This window comes from Labrus bergylta, chromosome 10 (assembly GCF_963930695.1).
Source record: "Labrus bergylta chromosome 10, fLabBer1.1, whole genome shotgun sequence".
In the NCBI taxonomy this organism is placed as follows: Eukaryota; Metazoa; Chordata; class Actinopteri; order Labriformes; family Labridae; genus Labrus; species Labrus bergylta.
The window spans coordinates 7,091,463-7,103,407 of NC_089204.1; the positions used below are offsets into that span (position 1 = coordinate 7,091,463).

Sequence of the window (11,945 nt, forward strand, 5' to 3'; positions counted from 1 at the left end):
AAGGGGCCTGTTCTAATTATGGCCTCTGAACGCTCTGCACCCTGCTCCTCCATCCACACACACACACACACACACACACACACACACACACACACACACACACACACACACACACACACACACACACACACACACACACACAGAGACACACACACACACACACACACACACACACAGACACACACACACACACACGCACACACACAGAGACACACAGAGACACACACACGCACACACACACACACACACACACACACACACACACAGAGACACACACACACACACACAGACACACACACACAAACTCACACACACACACATACACACACGCACACACACACAAACTCACACATACACTCACACACACACACACACACAGATTTATGCACATGTTGACATCGTGACTTCTACAGAACTTTAATGTTTTCATTTTTCCTCGAGACGTTATCGTGGTTGGAAACGGCGTCCTTGATTGATTGTGAGAAAGATTAAATGTTGGGAGGGAAGAGCTGCATGTTGAGCTCTGACTCATTCTATAGGTCGTTAAAATATAAAAATACTCGAGAAAAAGAAGAGTTAAAGTTTCTTAACTTACTAACTCTCGTTAGGCTCATTCATTAATCATAGCTACTCGAGCAGACCTGAACATCTGAAATATGAGAACATGAAGCGTCTGGTTTGAAAAGTCCTCCTTTATTTGTTTCACTGAATATCTGGGAAAATGACAGAAGTGTGCTGCAGGAGTTGCTGCTCATTGTAGGTTGTCATTAAAATGCTATAGACTCTGAATGTTACTTGAGCTTGTATATTTCTGCAGGAGAAAGCCTCTAGTGGACACTAGAGGAACTGTTTATTCTTTCTGTGCATCAGCACCATTTATTGGCGCCATTGCAGCTTCAGTTTTTGACCCTCCCGTCCTTCACACATCACTTTAGTTTTTGTTTCCTTCTTCCCTTCCAGGATGTCTGTGGAGAGTCTGAGGCTGCAGACCTGACGGAGCGCTGTGAGCTGATCAGTGACAGACTCCTGACCTTGGAAGACGAATTACAGACGGCCATACTGAACCGGGATCAGGCTCTCACCCATATCCTTTCACTGCTCTCTAAATGAACATACATCATCCCAAACTGAGCTGAAATGTCCTTGTGTTTGTGTCTCTGTTCATCCATCTCCAGGACCTAGTTTTCTACAAATCCAAACTGCCTTCAGTTTGACAGATTTCAGCATCTGGTGACTTTACCTTTCGAGGAATAGAAAAAAAAATCAACCTGTCTTATCTGACATTATGGTTCCATTCAGAGAGGGAATTGAAGATAAACTGGGATCAGAGGGGTTTTTCTTTGACAGGTGGGACGTGCCAGCTGGAAAATAAAAAGGTAAAAGTCCACACGAGGTTATTAGAGGCTCCTTCATGCCGACTGCCAGTCAGCGCGGCCTGAGATTAAAGTCTGACGGGGGCAGCGGCGTGGCAGATAGAGGAATGTGACTGTAATGACTCGGGCCCGGTCATATCTTAATGTCTATACAGCTGCTGACCCTCCCTCCCCTCCTCTGTCTGCCCACTTCCACTTAGAGGAAATTACAATATCCATGATAATGACTCAAATGAAACTGTTGAGGCTGATTACAGGTCACAATACATCATTTTCCGCACTAATTAGAAAGCTGATTGGAAATAGATTAGTGTGTTTTTCTTGCTCCACTTTCCCGCTCCACACTGTGGGCTTACTGAGGCCGATATAAAAAGGCAATACTTCCACCCAGGCGCAAGGAAAATGTGTCACCTGACCTGCTGGCTTTTTATTTCTTTATTTAGTGTCGCGCCTCATTAGTGTTCTGTAGATGCAGTCTGCCAGAAACGCTCTCCTAATCTGATGAAGATGTTTGTTTAGTTTGAGTATCTCTGAATTAAACCGAGCGTCCTTCACTCTGAAGTGCAGCCCGACTGTTCTCTCATCTGATTGGAGATGCACGTCGGCTCGCTGTGCAGTCAGGGGTCAGTCCGGCCCCTCGGCTGTCAGCTTTATATCAGAGCAGGCTGATCTGCTTCTCTGTGTCCTTACTCATCTTGAGGACACTGAAGGAACAACAACATCAGGGATGAAACACAAACAGGGATGACGCTGCTGTTGCCATAGTGAAAAAAAGATCAAACATCTCATCTCTAAGGGTCTAAATTGAGTCCCTGCTCTCGATACAAGGAGACTAGATCGTACAAAATGAGATGGATCTGCACAATGATGTTGTTCTCTGTTGTTTCTCTGAGGCCAGACTCAGACTACAGGAGATCTAAATACAGAGAAACTGTTTTTGTCGTGCAGATGAGGAGGAACCTCAGAGGTTATTCTCTCTAATCTCACATCAAAAGATATAAAAATAATGTAGCATTTCTCCCCTGTACCAAAGAGAATTGACGGACATGTTTTTAGGGCTTCTTCTGGTGTAGAAGAGGTCAGAAAGCACCAGCAACACTATTAACAAATTAGGCGAAGCGTTTCGGCTTGTGGCCGTCATCAGGGTCCAGGACCCTAAGCCTTTCACTCTTCATGCACCTTGGTAGTTGGTGAAGTTGTGCCAGAAAATCCTCTGCTTCTTCAGGTGTAGCCAGTAGGTAGACATAAAAGACTTCCAGCCAGGACTTCCCTTCCCCCCATCCCCTTTGTTTACAGTCCGACTACAAACCTGAGAGATGAGAAGGGAGGTGGTTTAATAAACGACTGTTAGCTGCACTTTAAAGCAGATAAATATTTGTTAGACACCAACAGATGGAAACAGGTTTGCATTAGAGGGGAATGTGCCGTGCCAAAGTACCGACTAGGCACCGAAACATTGTAAATGTGTTTGTGAAATGTAGACAGCATGCACAAGTTAGTTTGCAACTTTCTGGTAAATATTTAAAAAAGGAAACACCCCAGGGTTGGTGCTTGGGACTTCTAGTTTTGTTGGCATAGATTGTCACTAGAGTCATTGAAAGTTCAGATTCTTGTATTGTGAGATTCTTGTTATGCCAAATTCCGGTCCTGCAGAATCTGTAAATAGAAATTAGCGAGTACACAGGGCGCCGGTGGAAAAGTGGTTAGGGCGTGCATCCTATGTGCAGAGGTTTTGACCCTCAGAGCGGGCGGCCCAGGATGGGATCTGACCTGTGGCCCCTTTCCTGCATGTCGTTCCGCATTCCAGCTAGAAGTAAGCGAATATGTGATTCCCACAGGTTGTCTGTTCTTTAGAGAGCTGGAGACGAGGTCATACTTTTTAGTTTTTCTGTCAACAGTAGCATGCTAGTTAACATTAGCCTCGAGGCTAGGATGTCTCCGTTTGGGCTTCTGGCTCTCATTGGCTGATGTTTAGAAACCGACTGACTGACTGAAGATCTTTTTCGATAATCAATCATTTAAATAATGAAGATTGAATCCTACCTCAGTCAGGAGCCGTTCTGGATCCGTGAGATGCTCAAACGACCAGATCATCTGGTCTGAAGCTCGTCACTGACCAACAGTCCACACCAGATTTCTCCCAGATTGTTGGAAGTGATATTTTGGGTTTAAATCTGGCGGCTCCTTCTGTTGTCTGAGTCCAGCCTGCAAGGTTTCAAACATAACTCTGAGCCTCGGAGTCCCATTTGGACCTCGCCGAACCTTCTGCAGTATTCATGAAAGGCTCTTTAACAGCCGTTTAATTATGAATGAGGACAATCTGTGTCCATTCAGACAGTAAAACGAGCCATCAGGTCCCATCTGCCGTCAGAGCCGTCCCTCTGATTCCCCACTTAAAGTGGACACTCACACGATTAATCTGAGTTTCTAAGCAGGTTAAACAATCCCCCCACTGATGACAGCCTCCGTCCTGTTTCATCCACGCCTTATGAATAATTTAGAGGGGCAGCCTGCTTGCTTTGGTCCCCGCTCGCTGCCCCGCCCCCCCAGCATGGATGAGCTCATGAATAGTGAATGGGACGGGGTTGAATCGGGTATGACTTGATTATCTGTCCCTCTAATCCATTTGGTGGCCAAATTGGAGGATTGATGACTTCATCATGCGAAAGCTGCCCTTTCTCCACCAGCCCATCGAGGGGCCACAAGTGTCACTGATATTTGTCTGCTGGCATCCTTTTTATCAACATGTTGATGTGTGTTTGTGTCCGCAGCATGTCATTCTTCCTTAACACTCTCTGCACAGTCGCTAGAAAAGGAGGTTCAGGAAGTCAAAGCCACTTTACAAACGATGCTCGCACAGCTCAAAGAGGAAGACGAGGAAGAGGAGGAGGAGCTACAAGACGATGACCTCATGAAAAATGAGACTGACGAGGAAGAAGAAGAAGAAGAGGAAGAGGATAAGGAAGATGAAGAAGAGGATCAGTACTTCAGTGACAGCTGGGGCATTTGAAATGGATGCTTACACACACACACACACACACACACACACACACACACACACACACACACACACACACACACACACACACACACACACTGAGTCTCTCTGAGTCTGACCTCAGATCAGCAGGACTGACCCCGGATCCTTTTACTCCCCTCAGAGCTCCAGGACAATCATCTGAGGGTCTCCTCAAACTTCCAGCACAAAGCGTCAGAGAGTGAAACTTTCTCCGTCCACAAATGGGAAAAAAATTGAAGAGTTTTGATATAAATATAAACTTTTAGACACTTTAATGCAACTTTAAAATCTCCTTTAATCTAACCAGCCGAAGGTTAAAAAGACGCCTTTTGTTTGGATACGAGGTCACTTTTCAGTCTTTATCTTTTAACATTCAGACGGTTAAAAGAAAGAACAAACTTTTCAAACTGCACTCATAAATGTTATGTTGCCAGTAAAATACTGTGTGCACTCTTTGCTTTGCTGTTGGATTCTAAGTTTTCTTTGCAGATTCAAAGTTTAGCTGACGTTGCTCAGAGTCCGCACGCGTCCGCATGCTGAGCTGCAAACAAATCCTTCCGATTCATTTAAAACACCTCGCTCTTAAGTGTCAGATTGAAAAAGAAACACTTTTAGATTCGCAGACAAACGTCTTTGCAATAGTTCCTTTTAAACAGATTAATTTGAAACAACATATTTGTGCAGGTTTGATCGTCGTGTTTCAAGTTTAAAGACAAAAGTTTCCTCATATTGACAACTCTTCTCGTCTCCTCTTCTCTAGTCCAGATGTTTTCAATGTGTTTTGTCAAGTCGTACAGATGTTGAGCAGTCATGTTGATTATTTATCTGACTCACTAAACCTTACTTTGTCGATGAATGAAAGTCCAAGTCAAACTGCCTTGTTAAACACAACATTCGTAAAAACAAACACATGCTTGTAACTCTTGCAGCAGCTGTTTCCCCTTCTCTGTGAAACACCTGAGCAGACCCTAAGGTTCCTACCTTCAATCCCCCTGTGAGATCCTTTACACCAAACACCAAATGTTTTTCTCATAATCGGCTCCTTCACTCTGATCACCGAGCTTGTATACATCCGGGTAGTAGAGCACGGGGAGAAAGAATGTGTGACTTTTTGATCCAGTAGATGTCGTCCTTGAGCTCCAGCATGAAACCAAAACAAACTGCTGTTAGGCCACACCTCCTCCATACTGAAGCCTTCTCTCCTCCAGAGACACACCTCCAACCCCTCTACACTCGCGTTTGCACACAGAAGTTAACAATTAGAGCGCAACATAATTAAGCGCCATTAAGAGCAACCAGCAGACAAAATTATCCTTGCCTCGAGCTGCAATCACCTGTGTCCTGCATTGTTGTGTTAGCATGCTAATGTTAGCGCTCTTTAGCTAGCTTGTAGCTTCATATTGCACATAAACTGACACAGAATGATCGTGATCTAAAAACTCTTACTAACATCCAAATAATCAGTGAGTATGTTCTTCTTCTTCTCTCTAGTCTTTGACTAAAACAGCTTTTATACACAAGGGGAGGAGCCGGCCGTCCCGTCCATGTAAACACGGCTCTGACAACAACACAGCCAGCAGGACTCGAGCTTCTCACTCATTGTAGACAGTCATGACTCAGAGACACATTTACACAGGATAGACTTGATGTCGCACATTCTTCCTCTAACCAGAGCTACAGCCCCCACTAGTGAAGGGTGGCTGCATGGCAGTTTGAGCAGAACATTTGATCGGCATCGAGGGCCAACATATAAAAATGATTCGTGTTCTGGTGCTGACTAGCGAGGGTGACGTCATTGTTTTCGTCGACTAAACGCGCACATTCCACATTAAGTTTAGCTGAAGTTTGGTGGCATTTCTCGTGAATTCTGACATTAATTTATTATTATTTTCTCTCGCTAAATTAAGACACTTTCTTTTAAATCTCACGAGGGATACTGAAACAACATGAGGCCTCAAACCAAACTGACACTGTTTTAAATCTTTCCTGTGGACCAATCAGAGCGCCTCTTACTGGTGATGGTGTCTCACATGAACTCACACATTAGCTTGATCTAACCTTTGCCGTTTCAGAGTGACTGGACTTCTGTTACATGTCATAACCTGTTTGTGGTGCTACGAGAATGTGAGCTAACTTGAACACTTTATTTTTCTCTTTGTGTGGAAAAAATGCAATATGATGTTTGTTTTATTCCGTGTTTTACAGCAGAGATGTTCTGTATTTTAAAATGTTTGTGTCTCATGCATGAAGGAAATATTGAAGGATGAATTCTCAGTGAACACCTGAGGGAAGTATTTGTTCCTGCTGTTTGTTTTTATTTAATCTGCCACTCGTTGTGTTTTTATTTGATGAAAAACTCTCGTTCATTCGAGGGTGTCACTCGACTTTTTACCTGACCTGTTTTTGTACTTTCACATATTAATCTGTGTTTTGTATTTACTGTGCAGCCTGAGTTCTGCATCATATTTCATATTTATTCCTTGCAGCAGCTCCCTAATTACAGCATGTACCATTAAAGCTGATGCCATGTCCTGCTGTTTTCTTCTTGTATTGAGTTACAGCCCCTCTGGTGATAGGAGCTGTGCGGGCATGCTGCCAGGCGACTGAGGGCAGTGGTGACATGTAGGAGATATCAATACAGTAATAAAGGTCCTCTAGTGAGCTCTTTAGGGGATACATGTGCTTCTATTGTTATCTCGCCTCAGCAGCGGCCCTGTGGCTAATTGGGAGACGGCCTCACAGAGGACGAGCAGGGGAAAATGGGATGCTGTTACTTTGTGTGATTCTGCCCTGCATGGTGTTTTTAGACCGGGGGTTGTCGAGGGATCCTCAGGGGCGTGCCTGCAGACCGTGCTCAGGGCTGAAAACACAGCTGAGTGCTCAGAGGTTTTTTATTCCACAGCAGCACAAAGAGCCGTTCTCTCTCACATCACAGGCAGGTTGCAAACTGCTTTCCAGGCCAGGAGACTTCACATCCATCAGCTGTTTGCATTTACAGACTCACCCTGACACACACACACACACACACACACACACACACACATATCTTATAATTGAATGTGTGCACCACACTGAGCTCCATGTGGCAGCTCGGCTCAGAAAATATCCAGAGAGAAACACGCAGATTGGTTTATTCGGCATAAATACGCTGTGTGAGATGTTTCCTGATGTAAAATGAAGCACCGTGCTAACTCGGGTCCTTTGTCTCTGCATCTCTGTCGCTATGATATTGTGCAATCTGTTTTCTTTTCCGTCTCCTTCTACACAATCCAGACTGATCCGCCTCTTAGTATATGTTGCAGAAGCGCCAGACTTATGTTTTTTTAAAAGCTCTTATTTGTAAAACAATGGGTTTCATTTCAGACAGAGGAAGACAAAATTCCTCATTTCCAACCTTCAACATCCATTCTGTCCGCTGCAAATACAACCCAAGCTAATCCAAGCTTCATACAGTGATTGAAAACATATTTATTTTACGGATGTATAACTCCCGGTCGCTGCTTGAGCCAACCCAACGCTCACTTAAACACTAACCTTTATTATCATCCTCATGTCATCCTCATCATGTCTCCAGGTTAGCGATTAGCATTGATTTTCTGGCACTTACCTCTTTTTATTAGTAACGTGTTCAATCATTAATTATGTGCTTTAAAACAACCGGACAAATTGTTTCTTTTCTGACAGTTGTCATAACTACAGTCACCTGGAGAAAAGTGTGTTCATTTGCACAGACAACAAGTCCACCTATTGTTGCGTTTTTCCCTGAGCGCCAGCGTCTTTTTTCAATTGTTTACAATGAGAGAACGTTCGCAGCAGCAGGCGGCCATCTGAGGAAAAGAGCAGCGCCCAGCGTTTTATTTTTGATCAGGAAATAAACAATCTCAAATAAAAAACATGCAGTAAAAAGTAACGGCGCAGAGTCGGTCATACAGCGGCCGTTATCAACAGACTGTTGTCATAGAGACAGGACGGAGGTGCAGCACTTTTCTTCTCAGAGCACAAACGCTTCATGCAGACACTCCCGAGCGTACAGCCGGAGCTTTTCTGCCCGGAAAAACGCTAGATGGACACGGGGCCTTATGGTGGTTATTTTGGCTTCACTTTAATATGATGGAAGGAGAAGGGTCGTCCATCGAAGGCCACCTTAAAAAAAACTCCCTCTAAAAAAAACTCAACAGTGTTTGAAGACAAAAACAAAACCTGAGGGGTTTTCAGAAGAACACAGAATTTAAACCTTTACTTAAATCTTTATTTCTCAGCCTCTGCAGCAGATAAAAATGTGAGATCTTAAAGATCTGGATTTGTTTGAGTTTCTCCGCCTGCTTGTTGTCGTGTCGTCTGACGGCTACATGTACAAACGCTGCGAACCACGTGAGAATCACAGATCCTGTTACAGAGTTTCCTCTCGCTCTGCTTCAGACTCCACTAATGAATGCAAATGACATTTTTTAAATTTCATATTCATGCGTTCATATCCTCAGAGATCTGTTTGCTCCTCTCAATCTGACACCTCGGCTGTGTGTTGGTTCTACCCACTGAGTCAGTGAACGCAGCTCACCTCACCTGAGAGCCGTTTGTTACACAACACATATGGACATTGAACTCACCGCTGTCTGAGAGTGGCCTGTTACTCGCCCCTCTTCCAGCACGTTTAAAGAGCTCGGCGGATATGTCAGAAAAACATTTGTCTCCCTCAAACTTTACTCAGCTGATGAATAAATTCAACTCGGTAATTAAATAGGGAGGAAATCCAGTGGAATTAATAAGGTTTCTAAATTATTTAATTGCAAGTCTTCTCAGCTGGAAATCTGCATATTTGTCCATCAGACTGGTTAAGTAGGTACAGAGCAGATAGTCTGCTGTATTCTTATTCCTGAAAATCACAATAAAATAAAATCTGCTCGACATTTGATCATCACAACACAGGATGAAAATTCACTCAGAGATGAAGGACGTTCATTTAATTTCTGTTCTGATCAATCTAATCTACACACTGAGTCAGCAGCTTGTTCCTTCAAAATAAAATACAGACTTATATTAAAGTAAAGCTGCTCCATCGTCCCGTCTGGGCCTCCATACATGCAATACTTGCAGTGTAGGTACAAACAGTAAACATACACACTACGTCCTGCAGTGCGTGATGAGCCCAGGAGGAGGGGCCAGTTTGAATGTTGTCTTTACCAACTGCAACAAAAAATACTACAGACTCCACCTTTAAAAAACATAGAAGTTAGAGGAAGAGGATTGGAAGGTGAATGTGCAACATGTGTTTCTGCAAGTGCACAGAGAGATTCCTGATCTAGCAGAAATCCAGTCAGAACTATGACCAACTTAAATATTTAATCCTCAGAGTGAACTTAGAAATAATGAGACTATCTGAGCGCTTAGACCCCGAGGAAAAAATAACAGAAAGCCACATTAAAAGATATTTAAATCTCGGATGATTCAACCGTCTGATTTCTAATAATAATGAAGAGCTGTGAGTCACTGGAGAGCGGGCTGATGGTGGAGAGTGTATGACGATGATGTCATACTGAAAGGAAGACTACCCAGGAAGTGGACCGCTTTAAAGGACCACTGTTAAGATGATATGCTCACCAGGACACCTGCTCTGACTCAAGACGTAGTTTCTGGATATAAATCAATGAAATACCTTTGAAATAATGCTAACTATGGTTGAAAAGACCTAAATGAATAATCAGTCATCGTACAGCCATGAATGAGCACACAACCGCCCTCATGTTTGACATTAAGGAAACATGCTATGTTGAAGTGCTGGCTTCTCTGACAACAATGCAGCAGCCAGTATGTCCTCCTTCTAACTTTAGATTCTGCTCCTGAATGTTCTGGATTTGTTTGGACCAGAGAAGGTAGACAGTTTTAAGACACCCCCACACGGCCGTTTTGGACGCCCCTCGGTTTGCCAGATATGAGAGCAGTTATCAGGTCAAACCAACAGGTGTTGCAGTGATGGAAGCGGGCAAGAGAAGTGGTTCAGATAGAAGTGATTGTACCCGACCTAAAAAGCCTCTGCATGTTTCTAATAAGCTCCACGAGCAGAAACGTGCTCAAACTAGGATCAATATTGGAGATGCTTTTGAAAAATGGAGAGAGGTTAGAACACAGAAAGGTTTACAGACTGATGCAGAGCTGGATAAACACTGACGCTTCTGTCTATCTTAAAGCCCTGTGTTCACATACTGTTCTTTGATCAAAAAGACAACACACTTCAAAAAGACACATTTGTGAAGAATCCGATTGGACAAATATTTCCTCTTATTGTGTATTTAATTCCTAATAAGAAGAATAACCAGAGCTCATGTCAGACTGCTCAAAAATGTTTCCTCCCTGCGATCGCTTTTAAAGCTTAAGCTCACTTCTCTGCCCAAAAAGCCTCGGAGTAACGAGATCAAAGTAAAGAGAGAGGGAGTGTGACACGCCATCAAACCTCTTTAAGGAGATTTACAGCATCCACGCTCCTCTGTGAGACTTCTCTGCCAAACCTTAAAATACAGTGCTGACTGTCTTTAAGTTATTGTAAAGAGATGTTTGTGCTGCTGTCTGTGTGTGATATTAGGAGGAATGTCACCCCCCTCTTTGTTTTTCAGCATCCAATAAAACTGGAGGAAGCATAGGATTGATTCTTTCTCCGATGTCCGAGCAGGAAAAACATATTGTCGATGATTCCTCCAGGGACAGCAACTCCGTTTAGATCGACGGACGAGGAAAACTTTCCTCACCAAGCTGGACACGGGTTCACCTTGTAACGCTCCTCGGGGACGCGGCTGTCATTGAAGGCTGAAATATCATGCCAGCTCTGCCATCCCTCCCACTTAGTGTGAAAAACAGGCAGGTACCTCGGCGGGGGGAGACAGGATCGATACCTGTGATGGATGGAGCTGGCTGACTTTAGGAGAGGGGGAGACGGGTGATGGAGGGAGGGGGGGTGAAGTAATGAGAGCTCCTGTGAGTGATGGGGGGGGGGGGGGGGGGGGGGTTCTGCCGGGGTGGGAGCGGTTCGGCCCTTCTAAGACTGAGTGGAGGGTCCGTCCTGGGGAGGGCGGAGGTGATGTGAGATGTTTCTCAGCAGCTGTCTGTCTGTCTGTAGAGCAGACTGCACCCACAGAGAACAACCAGCACCACATGTGACATACAGCTCTGTGGGATATGTTGAGGTCACTCTCTGGGTGTGCGGCCCCGACGGTGAAGTCCAAAGTTTCTGATTGTTTTATCCTCTGGTGTCTTTGTTCTCCAGATAAGAGCCTGTGTCCTATTTGAACTCAGTTAAGTTTAAAGTAAAGAAAACACTCAGAAAACAGTACAAATTGAGAACACATGGCTAAAAACGTCAAACTGGCTTGCAGAGTGTGGCTAACGTTAGCAGCGCTAGCAACGAAAACACGATCTTTAATTTAATGTAAACAGGTGAGTTGTATAAAAATATACCCCCGCCCGAATTTTAAAATGAGAATGTTTATTTCTGCTGTAAAGATGAACATTTTAACATGGAGCTCTATGGGGACTGACTCACTGCAGGAGACAGACTCTAGTGA

General features: G+C 44.1%; 1 protein-coding gene across 3 annotated transcripts in view; it reads left to right on the top strand.

Annotated features, from left to right (window-relative positions):
* disc1 (DISC1 scaffold protein) overlaps positions 1–6,923 on the top strand; it is a 55,020-nt gene extending 48,097 nt beyond the window's left edge. For 2 of the 3 annotated variants that reach the window (XM_065959394.1, XM_065959395.1), the window contains exons 13-14: positions 961–1,083; positions 4,174–6,923. In XM_065959394.1, the coding sequence (XP_065815466.1) occupies positions 961–1,083; positions 4,174–4,383 (333 nt within the window). In that variant the 3' untranslated portion in view covers positions 4,384–6,923. Of the gene's footprint in view, positions 1–960; positions 1,084–4,173 lie in introns of those variants that run through there. The other variant, XR_002278393.3, reaches the window with a different exon arrangement.
* The last annotated feature ends 5,022 nt before the right edge of the window (positions 6,924–11,945 follow it).